This window comes from Micropterus dolomieu, linkage group LG20, assembly GCF_021292245.1.
Source record: "Micropterus dolomieu isolate WLL.071019.BEF.003 ecotype Adirondacks linkage group LG20, ASM2129224v1, whole genome shotgun sequence".
Lineage (NCBI taxonomy): Eukaryota > Metazoa > Chordata > Actinopteri > Centrarchiformes > Centrarchidae > Micropterus > Micropterus dolomieu.
In genome coordinates this window covers 35,996,473-36,015,331 of record NC_060169.1, presented here as the reverse complement: position 1 = coordinate 36,015,331, position 18,859 = coordinate 35,996,473, and the positions used below count along the sequence as shown (strand labels likewise).

General features: G+C 40.3%; 2 protein-coding genes across 5 annotated transcripts in view; one reads left to right on the top strand and one right to left on the bottom strand.

The window, feature by feature from the left end:
• The window catches only part of shcbp1 (SHC SH2-domain binding protein 1), a 15,805-nt gene extending 8,800 nt beyond the window's left edge, over window positions 1–7,005 (bottom strand). Inside the window, exons 1-6 of one of the 2 annotated variants that reach the window (XM_046033064.1) lie at window positions 6,708–7,005; window positions 2,751–2,951; window positions 2,550–2,665; window positions 1,823–2,031; window positions 1,607–1,702; window positions 1,286–1,516 (exon numbers count right to left, since the gene is read on the bottom strand). In XM_046033064.1, the coding sequence (XP_045889020.1) occupies window positions 1,286–1,516; window positions 1,607–1,702; window positions 1,823–2,031; window positions 2,550–2,665; window positions 2,751–2,951; window positions 6,708–6,855 (1,001 nt within the window). In that variant the 5' untranslated portion in view covers window positions 6,856–7,005. The remainder of the gene's footprint in view (window positions 1–1,285; window positions 1,517–1,606; window positions 1,703–1,822; window positions 2,032–2,549; window positions 2,666–2,750; window positions 2,952–6,707) is intronic. The other variant, XM_046033063.1, reaches the window with a different exon arrangement.
• A 3,047-nt stretch (window positions 7,006–10,052) lies between these two features.
• On the top strand, window positions 10,053–16,238 carry tssc4 (tumor suppressing subtransferable candidate 4). Of its 3 annotated transcripts, none has more exons than XM_046033548.1 (3): window positions 10,053–10,183; window positions 10,846–10,909; window positions 14,145–16,238. In XM_046033548.1, exon 3 carries the CDS (start codon window positions 14,184–14,186, stop codon window positions 15,075–15,077), a length of 894 nt encoding a protein of 297 aa, XP_045889504.1. In that variant the 5' UTR covers window positions 10,053–10,183; window positions 10,846–10,909; window positions 14,145–14,183; the 3' UTR covers window positions 15,078–16,238. The 3 variants fall into 3 exon arrangements, with proteins under 3 accessions (XP_045889504.1, XP_045889502.1, XP_045889503.1); XM_046033546.1 differs by having other exon boundaries at window positions 10,054–10,183; window positions 10,846–10,949; XM_046033547.1 differs by lacking the exon at window positions 10,053–10,183 and adding an exon at window positions 10,371–10,394 and having other exon boundaries at window positions 10,846–10,949.
• Window positions 16,239–18,859: the final 2,621 nt, after the last annotated feature.

The following is an 18,859-nucleotide window of genomic DNA, read 5'->3' as shown; positions in this document are numbered from 1 at the left end:
TTCAATTCAATTTTATTTATATAGCGCCAAATCACAACAACAGTTATCTCACAGCGCTTTTCATAAAAGAGCAGGTCTAGACCGCACTCTGTGATGATATTTACAGAAGCCCAACAGTTCCCACCAAGAGCAAGCACTAGGCGACAGAGGCAAGGAAAAACTTCCTTTTAAGAGGCAGAAACCTCGAGCAGAACCATGGCTCAGGGTGGGCGGCCATCTGCCTCGACCGGTTGGGGTGAGAGAGAGAGAGAGAGAGAAAGAAAGAGAGAAAGAGAGAGAGAGAGAGAGAGAGAGAGAGAGAGAGAGAGAGAGAGAGAGAGAGAGAGAGAGAGAGAGAGAGAGAGAGAGAGAGAGAGAGAGAGAGGGATGTAAGGAGAGAGAGAGGGGAGGGAGGCAGCCTACACAATATACACACAGAGGTACAGACAGCGAAGGTAATGTTGCTATAAACTAAATGAAAAATGGTACAGATATTTATAATATTGAAACATGTTAGGAAAATTTGAGACATTGAAAACAGCTTTTAAAACACTGATCACTCATCACAAAAATCTTTACTGTGATTGGTGCTTGTGTAGTTTTTGAACCAGGGACGGATTCACGATACACCAGCAGCACCCACACAACCCACACCTAATGTAAACAAGACTACTGAACAGGATTACAGTAACTTTAGTAAAACAGAACAAGGGGAAGGTGTTGCTCTCAGGAGGAGGCTAGAAGTAGCACATACTGGCACAGTGGTATCCTGCAATGGAAATCTTTCCACTGCAGAGACTTTCTACAACGTGGAGGAGAAACTAGTTTAAATGAGTGTATTAGTGTAATATTATAACATTAGATCAAAAGTTTGTTAATTATTTGACAGAAGTTTCATGTTTGTGAGTTTTTTCCATTCATTAAATCCTTGTGCAAGAAAAATTGGCCAATATTGGTCTCTCAATTTGTTAATGCTACCATCTCATCAATAATCACCAGCATTCATGCCCCCCCCCCCCCTTTCATTTGACTGACACCAGCTTTGCGTTGCGTCCTGCCCGCTACTCGGAACGGGGCGTTTTGAACGATTAGCGGAGCAGCGGGAAGGTTGTGGTTACGGTAGTTACTCACATATTGCGCTAGTGAATCATTTTTCCGGTTCGCGCTTATCAAAGTTTAGGGGCATATGCGAGCTAAATGGTCGCACTGTAGAGCCCTGTGATGGACAGCTGGATAAGAGAGACAAAGAGGAGGTAGTGGTGCTGGTGTAGGGCATATGGAGGTGGAGAATCTCAACACATTCTACCTCAACAGGGGGTTCTCGAAGATGTGCAGCTTGCGTTTCAACGTCTCCAGCTGGTCGTGGAGCTTCAGGCCCTCCACCATGGATACGTTGTCCAGCTCTGAGTCCGAGTCAGTGCTCAGGTCGCTGCACAGCACCGAGAACTGCTGGAAGCACTGGGAGCAGTTTTTCAGTAAGGACTGGTACTCTGCCACCAGGCCTGCTGGGACTCTGTCCTCTAAGATGTCGTAGTAGCTTAAATAAGACACATTTTCAATCAGGATTCACGGGGATGAACCAACACTCATAATACATCATCATCACCCAGACGCAAGGTTTACTCACAGCCTGAGACGAGGCTCCACACAACGAACAAAGTAATCAAAGTCATCATCTTCATCTTCCTCATCCCACTGCCTCCAGATGTGTTTATAGAAAAACCTGCAGACAGGCGGAGGAACATGGGAATGGCACAAATTGAGAAGTAAACTTTAATCAGACTGTTTAGGAGAAGCAACAAGAAGTAAACTCCGGGCACAGGATCCATTCAGCAAGTCCCACCTGAGGTGCTCAAGTGCAAGGGCGGTCTGATCAAAGTCCCCAGACTGGTCGTAGACCACCTGGAGCTCCTGCAGGGGGACTTTGTGCTGAGTGGCCTCCAATAGGGATTCCATACTCTCCTCGGTGAGTTCACAGCCTCTGGTCTCACACTGCAGAGGCAGCACCAGCCCCACGCACGCCTTCAGGTCCTTCCAGTCCACATCCCGCACCTGAAACCACGAGCAGCTCTTCTCTGTAAACAGATTCAACTGAACCTTCTCTGTGCTTACTGATTAAATTGGCAGCAGCTGAACTGCAACTTGTGCGCGTCAAATCAGTGATTTATAACCATCTTTACTTGGTACATTTTAATCCAAATATAGAGCACATTTCTACAAAGGTAAAAAAGCATATCAGTGAAAGTTTCCATTAACTACTGTTTTGGGGACAAACTCACTGAGGTGGATGGATCCTGGATCCCATTTTTGTTACCCCATCCTGACTACCCAGAGCGAGTCAAATAAAAGCAACCCAGTTTCATTCAGGAGAACAGCTTTTTTTTACCCTGAACGCAGCCTCACTGGGTCCTGTTCAAACACAGCGGTCACACTGAAGAGACTGATGTCAGTCTGAGGTACAACAGGTTCCTCTAAATCCATGCTCTCACTCAGGATTGAAATAAGGCTCAAGTGGGGTGAAAATAAAAAGGTACATCTACAACAGAGACACGTCTGAACGTTGGTCTCACCTCCACCAGAACATCAAAGACATCAATAGACCACAGAGCCAACCAATCACACGGCTCCACCACCTTCTCCAGGTAGTCTGCGGTGAAGGCCTTCACCTCGGAGGGTTTACAGTCTCCTACAGACGAATATACATGAAAGGTTAATAATTCTTATTGTACTGCATCTGAGTGGGAACATGTAAAGTGAGAGTGCGTAGTTACCGAGCATGTAGTCCTGGTACGCCTTGAACCGCTCATAGAAGAGCAGATGGCTGGTCTGGAAGGTGTCAGGGAGACTTGAATTCACTCCTCTATTACGCTCACATCTCTGCAGCTGAGTGCCCGACTTTTCACTGTTGAAGTGGTCTGTGCCACTGTCATCATCACCATCATCACTCTCATCTTCTTCATTCTGAAAGAGAGCTTTAAAGAAAGACATGCGAAATATGATGAAAGCTGTAGAGGAATATTTCGTTTTCTTCTCCCTACCCTTGGTGGGTCTAGGTAACAGCTGTTCATAAGTGACCTCAGTGTTACCAAATGCATCAACTAGTTGTTGCATAGAGATCAGCTGCTTACAGCCATTAACTGCCAGGTGGAACCGTTATTAGCTTACTGAGCCAACTGACAGAGCGAACGTTAGCATTTTAATATCTGAGACGGTCAGAAGAGTGAACACATTTCACTAAAATAACACAACATACCTCAAATTAAAACAACCTTAGCATATATTTCCCTCTCATCATAAACTGTATGACTAATGCTAACTCTGAAACAGATTTCTCCCTGTATGCAGACAGAAATTAAACTAATACTTACATTTACAAGGATTTATCTTTCGAGCCTCTAAAACTGATTTTTAGAAGATTTGCTAGCTCCTGATGCTACAGTGACTTCCTGTTTACGTAGCAGATTGATCCTGATTGGACAGCGCTGCAGATGTTTCCAGTACAACTACCATCTGCTCTGCTAAAGAGCCTTGCTCGGGGCTTGTGATTTGCCGGTCGGCAAGCTCTGTGACCGTCAGGCTGTGATCAGGGCTAAATCAGTTATCAATCGGCAGTCGCCAGTCTTTATGTGTGAACTACTCAAGGACGAGTCAAAACGGCTCCCCGACACATTTCTGACACATCGCCGACATCTGCCAGATATCTAGAATGACAAATATCGAGGAGTCGGCCGAATCAACATCCACATCCAGCTAATGATAGCAGGCAGCTACTTTTTACTCTCCTCCAGCTCTCTGTAGCTCAGACGATCCCTGCTACCTGTGTGTGCTGATCCATTCTTTCACCCATATTCTTTGTCTTTATAATTTCTATCTTAATAATAACAAACAGCTGTTTCGTGTGTAGGTCCTCCTCATTTCCCGTTTCACATGTGTTTTCTTGACGAAACCTTGTTTGGAGACCAGCGTCGGGTGTCAGCTCGCGTAGTGTGTGACCCCCTGTCACCGATCAGTCACGTAGTGTGAACGCCACAACGACTTCAGACTCCCGTCACAAGGTGACAAGTTGTGTAGCGTGAAGAGCACGGCTATTGGCCGACGCTGAAAGTCGTGTAGTCTGCAGGAGCCTTTAGGGTCTGTCCCAGTACCCTAACCTGCAGTCTTGAGCACTTCGTTGTGCATTCACACCATGGCAGGTATTTGACAGGTGTGTCCCAGTGAGCTCCGATAAGCTTCCACATGTTTGAGGTCTGAACAGCACTGTGGCAAACTCGACTACTGCAAATACCCCAAGCGTGGTGTAGGGATGAACTCTTACTCTGCGTTGAGAAACACCACTCTGGTTAGTTTAGACTACTTCTAGATCTACTTCAGAAACAGTCTTTGATAAGATATAAGGCTGCAACGATAAGTCGATGTAGGGGGGAGGGGGAGATAGCAATCTTCATCTTAAGAACATTTCTGGTTGTTTATTTCTAACCGCAATGCACTACAGGAAGTGCTGTGGGCAGTATGGCTTCCACTGTCTGCTTGAATGTAAGACTATTGATGAAGAAGAAGCATTCATGCGAAGAAACAGCAGAACGTTGTTTTGTTTTTACATGTTTTGTACACTATTTAACTCACTAAATCCACTTTTGAAGCGAGAAATCAACTGTGTAGCATTTCAATATTGGCAGTTTTACCAAAGTTGATGGTGAATGGTGAAAATGTGCTCAAACGTTTTCAGGGTTGAGAAGCTCCACAAGCGCCGCCAGATAAGCGGTGCCAGCCGGCTGGCCGGCCGCGCCCACAGAGCCCTCTGGTCCCAGTTAACACAGACCACTGCAGCAGCAACGACAGAGAAAAGGCCACAAATTTGAGATTCTTTCTTAGGGATGAAATAATTACCGGTTTAACGGTAAACCATGGTAAAATTCCTGACGGTTATTATTACCGTACACATTTTAATTACCATGATAGCACATTTTTACAATACCGTGATAATACTGATAACCGTGATAGTTTTGGTCACTAATATCGTGATATGAAGTATTCATACCGTTTCATCCCTAGTTTCAATGTTTGTACCTGTTATTCTGTCTTTACAATCTGAGTAATGGTTTAAAGTAAAGGAAAATCTGGCTTGTGATGTAAATTACAACATTCTCTAGTTATTGCCTAAAACTTATAAGTACTTAAATAAACTACAGTAGTAGTATGAAAGGGGATTGTTGCTTTATTATTCTAAATAGACATTACATTGTTAGTGTACAGTTGTGCTGATGTGTTATAGTGCTTTTAATTTATTTTTATTTTATATAGCTCCAAAGCAAAAATCTTTAGTCTGTGTGTTGAAGAGCAGCAATTCACTTGAAAGATATTTAATTAGTTCAATGGGTTAATTGGGGTTAGGAGATGACAAAAATAAAAGTCGACTAATCGAATAAATAGATTAGTCGACTACTAAAATAAGACAGCGCTCCAGTAACCGTGGTCAAAATTATTTTGTTCATTTAATTTGAGCAGGGGTGCTATTAATCATCGACTGTGCTTTAACGCCCTCTGGTGGCTCAAACGGAAACTACATGACAAGTTCTAACCTACAGAATATAAGCGGTTTACAATTTTAAAAAATAAATAACAAAGTTTGCACCTCCTGCACGTCGGGTCGTGCAGCTCTGAATGTCCATGCATTTTGCAGGCTGTGTCACTTCCTGTCCGCTATTTCCATAAATGTATGAAACTGCAAAACTGATTCCAAATAAAACTGTACAAGTAACACGATGGTGATGGGCAGATGTGACTGGAGCAGCTACGGGCCAACAGACCACTCAATAGATCTTCAATTGGTATTGTGTAAACAGGTAAAACCAGTACAACCAGTACTAGAGAAAGTAGCGACTCCGACCGAGTCCTGGACAGATTCACTGACTACATGTTGGACTGCACAGTTCACAATATCTTGTACGTGTCTGTAAAGGTATTGAAGTAGGTTTTGAAATCACAGATAGGATTTGATTCAACTTCATTGTTATTTCACAGTGTAACATATACAGGTACTGAGACAACGAAATGCAGTTCAGCATCCAACCAGACGTGAAGTAAAGAATATGAACTGTAAGAATTATTACAGTTTTTAATTTCACCAGCTATCAGAGGGAACTCAGCCCAACACAAAAAGCTTGATGTCAGCTGAGGGAAGGCGGAGGAGGAGGAGATACAAGAGCTGATACAGAGTCTAAACAGACACCAAGAACTTTCTACTACTGAGATCTTTAGCTAACTTCGTAACTTTAGGTTCCCGGTGGGGTCAATAACAGTTAGAAACGTCTAGCATGCAACCATAGATAGACACCAGACAATTATAGTCTGAGTGTCGTAGGACGGATCGTAATCACGGGGGGAAATGACGTTATATCAAGTTAAGTTACAATAACATCAGCTAGTAACGTTAGCTCAACGTTTGCTCCCACCGGGGGCACACCTGTGACTGCTATGGTCCCTCTAAAACAAAGCGTTCAAACGCAAACAAAGTTATGTTAGAAGTTAAACTTAGTTAACGCAACATCAGAAAATAACGTTACCAACGTTGGCTAAAGTTAATGTTAAGCATAATTTAACCAGAACAGCTGAACTTTAGCGTAAGTTAGGCCAACCAAAGTTAGTAACGCTAACCGATGAAATAACACGCTGACATTAGCAACCGACGAAGTATTTTAACAACGAACAAGAAAAAACGTGACACAGACCTTGAGTTATTGCACCGGACTTGTTCTGTTCCACTTTGTTCTGTTCCACGTCGAGTTCAACGTTAACGTAAGACTCCGAATCAACCAGCACGATGTCTGTCATCTCGTCTCCAGCTGACGGGGTTTCCACCCGTGCTTCGTGCTCCATGAACAATTAAAGAAAACTACTGAATACGTCGCCGAGTAAAATTTGACGGACTAAAAGCCAGCGGCGCTGAGCACTACACAAGTTTTGTCAGTTTGACAAACACACCAGTTACTTTCAAAATATTCCCGGTCTGCAGAGCCGCAGCCAATCGAGGACAGTACAACTGCAGCATGTCCCGCCCCTTAAGGCCCGAGCTCCTGGGAGCGAATGAGAAATGGGTAGGACTGTTGAGCATGCGCACTCCCCTGTCTCAACCCTGTTTTTTTATTTTATTTTATTTTTTTTAATTTTTATTTTTTCCCCAACACTTTATTTGCATTTTCAATAAACAGGCATCATTGTAACATTGCATAGGCCTACCATTTAAATACAACTAAGTAGCATGCAACCGAAAGTAAATAAGCAAAAATTTAATAAATACCCCAAATAAATAGTAAATAAATAAATATATAAATCAATAAACATAAAATAAAATAACATAAATTTAAGAGGATTTACTCAAAACACAGTGAAAGTAACTCAGAGAATCTTAAGGCACTATTCTTTTCCAGCATTTTCAATGACCAAAAAAGAATCTTCAAATCATAAATGAATGCATTAAAATTATCATTATTATTATTATTATTATTGGTGTAGTTTTTAAAAATCTACAATTAAGAATATAAAGTTTTGCTATGATGAAGATATTATTACACAAATGTCTTTGTTTTCCATAAAACAACCAAACTTCACCTTATGGTAATCAAACACAGGTATTACATTCTTTGTACCTAACCAATCCAATATCCTTTTATTTAGAGACATTACAGCTGTAGAAAAGATGTTCCTGAGATTCAATATCAGTCTTACAAAACGTACAAACATTACATTACATCTAAATTAAATCTTACTCTTACGAATTCATTACATGGATAAATATCATTAATTGTTTTGAAATGAACCTCTTTCATTTTAGGAAACAACGGAAATGATAAAAATCTAGTTTGAACCTTGACAGTGACAAAACCTTTCTTTTCACAGGAAGAGGAAAACATTCTTTTGTCATCAATGACCTCAAAAATTTGTTATCACATTTACTATCTAAGAAATTATACTTATCCACAAAGAGATTAGCAGATGTAGGTATCACAGCAGAGTATTGTAACATTCATTTTATCTGGTTTATCAAAGCCTTAGGAATGGCATTGACTACTAAGGAATATTGTCTAATTGCAATAAAAATTAAATTTTGTTTTAAACTCATCATGACTTAACATATTCCCATATTCATCCATTTGATGTATTATAGCCCACACTCCTTTTTCCATCCAATCTATATAAAGTAGTGTTTTCCTCTTGTGTGAGATGTACCTGTTGTTCCATATTGTAGCCTTATGAGGGGAAAAATGATGCTTATACATCATTTTCCAATACATACTGCATATGATAATCTGATAATTTAAATCAACTTTGATGGGTCAAAATCACATTTTAACAGAAAACCAATTCCTCCTACCCTTTGAAAAAGATAAGCTGGAAAACTAAACCATAAACAGTGTTCCTGTTTTCTAAACATTTGCAACCATTTTAATTTAATAACTCCATTCATTACTTTGAAATCAATCACAGCCATGCCGCCTTCTTCTGATGGTTTAACCATGTCACTTTTTCTAATCAAATGCTGCTTATTATTCCAAATAAAATTATAATGCATTTGGTTTATTTTCTTAATACATCTGTCTGGAACTGCTAAAGAATATGCAGGGTAAACTGGTCTCGAAATCGCTTCCATCTTCGTTTGCAAAATTCTTCCAAAAAATCGAAATATTTCTTTGTAACCAGCTATTTAAGATTCTTTGATTCTTTTGCAAAACATCTTGGATGTGACTGTTTCCCCTGTCACTATGGCCTTTACTGATAGTTACTCCCAAATACTTAACCTCCTTTTTGACTGGGATGTTATGAATAAAAGGTTGTGCACAGTAACGAATAGTCAAAATCTCCCTGAAGCTTCAGAAAAAATAGCTGCAGCTTTTAAGGCATTAGGTATTTGATCAGAATCTTTCAAAAAGTGTGCTGTATCATCCGGTAACTGTGTTATTATCAAGGGATTACCCATAACATCCAATGGTTTTATAGTTTTATCATTTTTAATATATACTGCTAACAGTTCAGCTGCTAAAATAAAAAGAAGAGGACTAACTGGGTCTCCTTGTCGTATTCCCCTTTCAACATTGAATCTCCTTGTGATTCCTGTAGGAAGTAAGGCTGCACTTGTAATACCCTTGTACAACATACCAATAACCTCAATAAATTTTTTCCCAAACCCAAAATATTGTGGTGTCTGTAAAATAAAGGGGTGTTCCAATCTGTCAAAAGCTTTAAAAAAAATTAAAAATAAGATAATACTGTCATCCTCCACCAAGTATGCGTAGTCAACAGATCTAAAATAAGCTGGGTGTTGTTATATATTAAGCGATTCTGAAGAAAACCTGACTGTGTCTCACTGACAATTTTATCCATACCACTTTTAAGCCTAGAAGCCAAAGCATGAGTAAATATTTTATAATCAACATTAAGTAAAGTAATCAGCCTTAAATTGTCTATAATTGTTTTGTCTTTGTTTGTCTTTGGGATTAATGTTATTATACCTTGTTTCATTGTTGTTAGTAGCATATTACCATTTAAACATTCTTTCAGTGCTTCAAAGAGTAATTCTCTTACATCAATCTAGAAAAACTTATAAAAGTTAGTTGTTAACCCATCCTGACCTGGTGATTTTCCGAGAGCCATTTTCTTTATAGCAGTATCAAGCTCCCCAATACTTAAATCAGCGTCACATGTCCTTTTAAAGTCTGGGTCAATTTGAGGGATGTATGGCTGTAACGTTTTAAACATTTTTTTCTGAATTTGCGTCTGAGAACGAGGAAATATATACATTGTGATAAAACCCACATATTTCATTTGCTATTTCTTTTTGGTTAGTCACAATTGTATCATTAACATTCAACGTTGTGATTGTATTTAACCCTGTTTAGAGGTCACTCAACCAGGGGGGCCCTGCACTCAACATGTCCTCTTGCTTCATATACAGTTTTATCACTGTCATAGAGGACACTATGTTTAATTGTCCACATACTTAAAATAATAATGAATAATGTAAATGTGTTAAGTCCACGCAATTCTGTTGACTTCCTGTTGCAACGGTTGCATCCCCGGCTTGTAACCCACATTGTAACCGCTGGGAGGCAGCAGCAGTGTGGGAGAATCATCAAACTGTAACGTTAGAAGAAGAAAGTGTTTTGACTGGCGAAACACAACCTCGTTTGGTCGTGGCGCCAGCTCTAAGGTAACCCGTGGGAATTAATGTAAAAGTAAATGCACATTTTAATATAAAAGAGAAGTCTGGGAAACGACGGTGTAAGCATGCCTGCCACGAGATGTGGTTTAACGGAACCGACGGCCGTACCGGATTAATTCACGTCAATTAGCATTAGCATGCTAACGAGTCGTTTTGTGATGTGCAGCTAATGCGGCTTTAACGCGCCGCTCCACAGAAGGTCACGCACGTTTCACTGATTCAATTTTCACATTTAGACGTGACGTGGGACATTGCACCCATACCTTCCACGAGCTTTCTGTGTGTGTGCGTGCGTGCGTGCAGGGTTACAGAAGAGACAGTCCCGGGTGGTTCCTCTCTTATTCAAGTAAAAAAAGAAGTATACAGTCTGGAAACGCCAAACAAAAGCATACATCTTACATTCATGAGTCTTCTATCTTTTATCTAGTAGGTTTGGCAAATGTACGACTGGTTTATTTATATTACTACTGTATCTCCAACACAGTGCCTCACTGAACCTTGTCACTAGTTGTCCACAACATTACTAAAAATCAATGATTCAACACTTGTATTCTCTAAGTAACACTAAGGTGGAGCGCTGGAACATGTGTTTATATCTCTTCAATATGTGGTTGGTTTAAATGATTTCATGTGCTTGCTTTAAATCTCAGATTGGTCAGCATCAGAGTGGCAGACAAACACAACGTGGAATCTACAACCGGAGGGATCTGATTGGTCAGTGGTGATCCCCTGAAGTTATTCTGCTCCGGAGCAGGTTAGCCTTGCAGCATACAGTAGGTCACACGGTGATCTACCTGGTTAAAAGTGAGCCAGCTTCGTGGAAAACCTGAGTTAAGCCCAAAGAGAGCTGGCTAGCCCACTAATCTCACTTTGTGGTACAGACCCCCAGGCTGGCTGTGCTATAATTTTCAAACGTAGTCATGTTTTTCTAAAACAGCCCACATAACAGGCAAGCAGAGAGCTGATGTGTGAAACCTGTGAAGTGAATCCTGGTTGTACATAACACACCAAGCAAGTGAAAACTTAACAACACTAGAACCACCAGGATTACAATGAAAACATCCAGAGGATTATTTAAAAAGATCCAATAAAACTTCACCGCTGCTTTCAGTTCTTCTGTCTGGTCAGACCTCAGACAGGCGATGCAGACAGTCATGTGACTAAACTAGCTCAGTGTGCCAGTAAGGCACATAAAGCTGGTAGATCTTTTTCGCTGAAGACAAGTTGGCTTGTCGTAGCAGGAAAAACAGGTGTGATCAATGATGGCTGCTTTCCACGTAGGAGTTCCAGGACAGGCTTACTGGGACATTTAAAAGGGAAAGAAGAAAGATCATTACTGTATTAAGACACACCTGTGCTTTTCCTGCTTTGACACCAGACAAAATGTCTGTTGTTTTTCCTGTGAGAGAGTGAGACATATAGGCTGATGGAGATGTTTTACTTCCTAAGCTGCTTTTAGTTAGTATTTGAGTGTGTTCATCTACTACAGTTTGTCTACAACATAGTCACCGAGCTCCCTGTGGAGTTAACCACAGTACAAACACAATAGGCTGTGCACAGTGTAGACTGCGTACAGTTTATAGAAATGACCAGACCATGCGGTCATATAATAATACGTTGATGAATGGACATTAAGCCTCAGCGTTGCCTCTGAATGTTTACAAATCTCAGGAGGTCAGAGATTGTCAAATGGATAACACAATGCACTCTGGGACACTAAATGGCAGGAAGTTCAAGACCCAACAACTCCCACTAAGGGCACACAACGCAAAACACACACAACATCCAACCAGGCAGTGCTCCCAGAACCTGATTAAATAATAATAAAATACCATTAGATTATGTAATGTGCAATAAAACAGTGTAACAACACAACAATATAAATAGTATATGCTCACACATGACACCAGTTGAGCAGGATGATGGTGTCACAGATAAAGTAAAGGACAAAAAGAAACTGTGGACAACCAACAGGTGCTGATTGTGTACTAAAATGCTTATTTTCCATGCCCCTGTAGTACGGCCTGTAGCTCACCATGTTTCCTCTGTCTCCTGCGGCAAAAACACTTGTATAAATACACAGCTCTACACAGTCTGATTGCCTTACAATGTGTTTATCCAAATAGGAAAATACAGAGTGTACAGTAGTCTTTTTCTTTTGACAAATGAATATTAACATAAGCTGCACAGTAATAGGAAAACTTTATTATGAACACTTTTATAAATCAATTATCAATTACATGAATTTATAAATCAATTGTTTTCACTGCTTGTGTAAAATGTTGAACAATGCCTACAAAAAGCCCCTGCGATATGGGATCTCATTTAGGAATGCATCGAAATGAAAATTCTTGGCCGAAGCCGAATATAATGAAAAAAATTGCAGAATACTGAACAAGTACATTCACATTTTTTCCATTTATTTAGCCTTTTTTTAAAAAAATTTTTTGCCATTGCATAAATTAAATAGTCAAAATGTGCTTTTTACTCAGTGTTTCCCAGAGACTTTGGTGGGTGGGTCCAAGGCTTGAGAGGGTCCAGTAAAGTAAATTACATGTGTCCATTTACTTTTAATGTACACATGTATTAAGTTTTATACTTTCTGTGAATATTATCCAATTAATCTTATTTCCACACTGTATAGACACCTTATTTTGAGTATTGTCACGTGTGTATCGTCACGCTAAATTCGTCAACTCCGACCCAGTTTGATAAATAATGTTGTATGTGGTTCTCGTATCGCGTAACATTCAGACTCTCTTCAGTAGGATTCTCACACTGCAACACTTCTCTTTGTAAAGAGAGAAACTGACAGCATAAAGTCGCTCACCTGCCTGCCAGCTCGCTCTGGTCCATCTCAGTGGATTTACCATAAAAGCTTGAATACGTGTGCACTCCAATTTTGGGTGCGTCGAGCTTAATCACCTTCTCAAAAACGAGTGACAGAAACACTCAAAGAGGGTCAGATTGTTGCCTTTTCTAAGAAGTTAGCCACAGAGGGATGTGCTAGGAGACAGTTCAGCAGAACAGTGTCTGCAAACAGCGAGTTTTGCGTCTTTCTCTGACACTTTAAAATGCTTCCACACTGCAGCCATGCCAATGTAATTGTTGGTAAGATTTATTTGGTCTTTCGACTTAGTAGGCCGAACACCAAAAGAGCTTTTTTTTGCTATTATCGGCCAATTAATTTCGTTGGCCAAACATTCGGTGCATCCCTAAAATCATTTGGGCCCCATGATGGTTCTAGTGTTAAAGAGAATAAATTAGTTTGTACATAACATGTTCTCTGTCATCATGACTGCAGTATACCACCTCACTAGAACAGCTTCAGAAATGTCCCAGTTTCATCATGATGGGACTGAAAATGTTGAACTGAATTTCCTAAATCAGTGTTTTTGGAGAGAACATAGAATTCTACAAGTTTGCAACTCCTAAAGTATTGTTCTCTGTGACGTCAGATTTACTGAAACACGTGAGGCTGTTTATACAAAAACAAATTCAATTCATGTTTTTAAGTTTTCTTCAGTATCAAAGTAATCCGGTGACAGTTGTCTGTACATCCATGGGTACACTACAGATAGGAGCTGCTAACAGTTAATTCAGCTACTTTTCATTGGGACCATTTGACTACATGTAAACACATAGAATCATTTCCAGTATGTGTGAATACTGGGACTATTTTGATGGCTATTAATGAGAAGTTTAGGTGTGGTCAGCTGTTTTGTGTTGCTCTCTTTGCATTGATTAAACTGCCTTTCAATTAAAGCTAGATAGTAATCAACATTTTACATCATTTGTTGCTTTATCTTGACTGATCTTTCGCCTGTGTGTTGGATGATGACCATGAATGAAGGCCACAAGTTGAAACGCGTTGGTCTCACAGTAGAGTTGTTCTTTATGCTACATGTGTTGTTGGAGGTCTGACCTCTCCCTCTCTCCCCCTCACCAGGTTCTTGATTTATCCGAGCTGCTGAGTCTCAGTGTTAGGATGTGTGATCAGAAAAATGGCGATGATGATGTGTATGAACTGTCAGCGAGTGATGAATCTGAGCCTGAAGAGCAACCCAGCAGTGCTCCCTTTGACCCCGAGCTGGACGACGACGACGATGATGACGACGATGATGACAGGGAGGTTGAGATCTCCGCTCCGGCTGCTGGACACAGAGCTCAGAGTTTATTCAGTCTGAGGGGAGGGAACTCAGCTTTCTCAAACCGCAGCCAAAGCATCTTTGACTGCCTGGACAGTGTTGCTCGACTGGCCTCCTCCTCTCTGAAGCGGGACGATGTCGCAGACGGAGTGTTTGCTCGGCCTCTGCCTCCGCGTCCCAGCAGAAAGACGAGCCAGCCTCCGTCCAGCTGCCCCACACCAGCAAAGAGAGGAGCCCCGGACTACCTGGTGCACCCTGAGCGCTGGACCCACTACAGCCTGGAGGATGTGGCCGAAACCAGCGATCAGGGTAACAGCAGGGCGGCTCATAACTTCCTGTCCAGTCTGCAGCAGAGGAAAGAGCAGCAGGAGAGCCCGAGTGATTCCTCCTGTAACATCCAGCAGAAGATGATCTTCTCCAGACCCAGCAAGCTGCCGAAGGAACAACCGGCTGAGGAGCTGTCAGCTGTTCGAGGCAAAGAGATGGAGACACGCCTCAGTCACCTGGAGGAGGAGGAGGAGGAGGGCAGGGAGAAAGAGAAGACTGGAGGAAAGAAAGACCAGAGTGTAGAGAAGGCTGAGGAAAGGGCGAGAGACATGAGTGGTGATGTGGTGCAGAAAGAAAAAGGTGAGGAGGAGGAGGAGAAGATAGAAGGAGCTAACCCCAGCTTTACCTCCTTCAGGAAGCCCAAGCGGAAGAACTACAGGAAGAGCTCAGGGCAAGAGGACAACTGAGCCCGATGCTTTCTGTCACCGCAAAATAATACCAACAGCAGAGTTCATCAAAAAAAAAATAAATAAAATAAAATACTGACTTTACTGTTCTCAGCCTAGTTTCACAGCTGAGTCGCCAAACCTCGAGCTCTTAAAGAGGAGCATAACAGCACACAGGGAAGTAGTGTTTTACTGCCCTCTGTGGTTAACATTTTCAAGCCTGTTTGACCTCTGACCACACCCAGCTTTCCTGCTGTGCTCTGTTGAACTTGTAACCGCGCCCAATAGTGATGTCACAATGTCCTAGGGTACACTTGTATGTCACGGCAGCAAGGGGAGAAGTTAGACCACTCGGGGGGGGGGGGGATTATCCAATCAGAGCTCAGCAACAGTAACTAGCCACAGGAGGATTTGTCCACGGGATGAATTGGAGTGCACAAGGCTGTAGTCAGAGAGATCCTTTAGTCTTTCTACAACCACAGAGCTAAAGTGTAACTAATGGATTAAACTGTTTTTCTGTTCTGATGTTAGCATGCTACATTGTGACGTAAGTTTTGCATCCAAGGCCGAGCAGTATTTCATTAGCTGACTCGCATTTTGTGGAGTTAAAGGTTATGTTGAAAAAATACACTTTTACATGGTTCACTGGATCAATTTTAAAAAGTCAGCCAGAGACAGTGTTTTCATCGTGGAGCTAATGTTAGCTTAATTAGCTAACTACAGTGGCTCAATAGTCAGCTAGAAAAAGAGACACTGCCTGTTCTGAAATCAGACCCATTGTTTAGACTAGTTTGTTTAGCTTATCCATTTTGATGATAAATCTGTGGCCGTTAATGTAATTTTATATTATATGTGCTGAAAATGAAAGATTGACAGGTTAGCAACAGTCATTTATGGGGTGACAGACAGTTAAACCCAAATTAGCCTAATTGCCATCATGTACACTCAAGTCTGAGGAAGAACGTTGTGGGAACAGAGCTTTGGTGTTATTAATTAAGATTTTTTAAACGTGAAAACTCCCTCATTTTAATTTTGAATAAAAGACTCAGAGGGCAGCTGTGGAGGGAAATTAAAGTCAGTGTAGGAATTTAAAACTTTTTTATTTATCCTAATTTTTCAATTCTTGTTGCATGTTCTGTATTTTGGTATTGTCTCATTCTTTAATAAAAATATTGATTTGTATTATTTGACCTGTCATCCTTTCAGAAACTTTCAAGACTCGTTTATTTGGCACACTGAAATTGAGAAAAATTAATATTTACATTTAATAAGATTTATTTGTAAAGCACTGTTCATAAAAGAAATAAGCTCAGTGTTTTAGAATAAAGAAAGTACATGCACCAAATGTTTCACATTAAAATGGACATAGAATGAGCATAAAAACAAAGAGAATGCTGCAATTAAAGTAAGATGGATAATAAAACCTTTTAATAAAATTAATGAGAATACAATGCACAACATAAAATCAAAAATAAAACCCGCTGAAAAATTAAAATAAAATTGAGTGCAGAATGCATCAAATGAAGTAAAACAACAATAGATACGTTTAGAGATAAGTTTTTAGCTTTCTATTAAACATATTTAGCGAGCGGGCTTCCCTGATATCTACAGGTCGTGTGTCCCATAACTTTAGGACGTTATTAAAGTAGGCTGCATCCCTGATTTCCTTTCTGCTGTTTCTGGGAACCTCCAATAAACCAGCAGCAGATGATCACAGTGCTCCTGAAGGCAAGTAATGAACAAGGGAGTTGCAATGTACCTTACAATCAATTCTAAGTATTAGAGGGAGCCAGTGCAGAGCAGCTGAGACTGAACTCTCCTCTTGGTCCTAGTTAACAGCCCGAGCTGCAGCGTTTTCAGTGAGCTGAAGTCTCAGTGTTAATTCAGCAGGCCAGCAAAAAGTACATAACAGTAGTCGAGTCTGCTTGAAATAAAGACATGGATCTTTTTTTCCGGCATTGTTCTCAGGGTTGCGCTATAGCTGTTTTTAAAGTGAAGAAAATTATGGTTTTAATCGCCTATGTAATGTGGGACTTGACTCTTAGATCTGAATCTAAGAATACACCAATACCTGTAACTTTAGATTTAATCCAGGGAGTCCATTCCCCCAGATTATTAACAGCGTTTCTCTTTTTGCATTTATATCCACATTATGTGTTAAAAGTGGTGAAATCAAGGATGAAGATGAACGCTAGCAGGTGAACATTTTGTGTAAAGCTTTTAGACATCATAACGACGGTGTCATTACCAACATCTTAAAGGTACCCTGTGAGTTTTCTAGTAGAAGACCAAACGTTATGTTTACATTCAGTGTTACTCACCAAAACACAGTGTGTATATACTTGAGATCTAACAAATGTCTTTTCAAATCTGAATCCCTTTCTTTGTTTAGAAAACATTTGGAAATCATTTACCGGTCTTCTTCTTCTTCTTTTTTATGTCACATGTGCATCCTGGGACTGTACTACAAAGCATGTTCAACATACCCAGGATATATTTGGTTATCTGGGCTCACTAACCCTAACAATCGCAATCAGGCTAAGGGGTCACACAATGCTGGTAACTCTCCCAGGTTTTCTCAATCCAGCCATGAACATGCTCCCATAAAATATGAAATCAAATTTGTGCCAATTTAGTCTAGCAAAACTTCTTCTAAAAAAAAATAAGAATTTGAAAAAAGTATTAAAAAAAAAACTAACTGAAGCAGAACAAATTAATATCAAAAGTAAAACATGTAAACAAACTTGTTTATTTACTTTTCTGACAATAAGTCCTTTTGTTTACAGCTCCCTCTGCTGCTTTGTCACTGATCGAGGGTCAGCTTGTAGCAAGTGATGTCATAAATCTCTGCGCATCAATTAGAAGAGAGCAATATTAGTATCAAAGTCTGATAACAGTGGTGTTGGTGTTGATGTTACTGTATTATCTGTCAAGACTGCAAATAATATTTAGTCACAAATCTTTAATGTTACAGAGAAAATCTGTTGCTTTTAACTCTTACTGTGACTTCAGATCAAGGACATCCAACCATTTCTCCCAGAAATTACCTTTATTTTCAACTCATTTCTAGCAAACAGGTTCAGAAGGAAACAAAGTGCCGACCAGATTGTATTTCCTAAGAACATAATGATGAAATTGTGTTGTTGGATGTATCTGTCAGGTCACAAAATGTCAGAAAAAATATTTTTTACTCAGAATACTAAATAAACTGTCATGGGAAGACACAATCAGTGGCCACTTGACTGCATTAGATTGTACAGATGTACCTAATAAAGTGGACACTCAGTGTACAGGTGCTGGTCACATTAGAATATCAAAAAGTTGATTTATTTCAGTAATTCCATTTAAAACTTGTATAATGTATACATTCATTCCACACAGACTGATATATTTCAAGTGTTCATTCCTTTTAATTGTGATGATAATAACTGACAACTAATGAAAACCCCAAAATCAGTATCTGAGAAAATTAGAATATTGTGAAAAGGTTCAATATTGAAGACACCTGGTGCCACACTCTAATCAGCTAATTAACTCAAAACACCTGCAAAGGCCTTTAAATGGTCTCTCAGTCTAGTTCTGTAGGGTACACAATCATGGGGAAGACTGCTGACTTGACAGCTGTCCAAAAGACGACCACTGACACCTTGCACAAGGAGGGCAAGACACAAAAGGTCATTGCTAAAGAGGCTGGCTGTTCACAGAGCTCTGTGTCCAAGCACATTAATAGAGAGGCGAAGGGAAGGAAAAGATGTGGTAGAAAAAAGTGTACAAGCAATAGGGATAACCGCACCCTGGAGAGG

What these genes read in the sequence shown, in the direction of transcription:
- tssc4 (XM_046033548.1), top strand. Translation starts at nt 14,184, where the DNA reads ATGTGTGATCAGAAAAATGGCGATGATGATGTGTATGAACTGTCAGCG.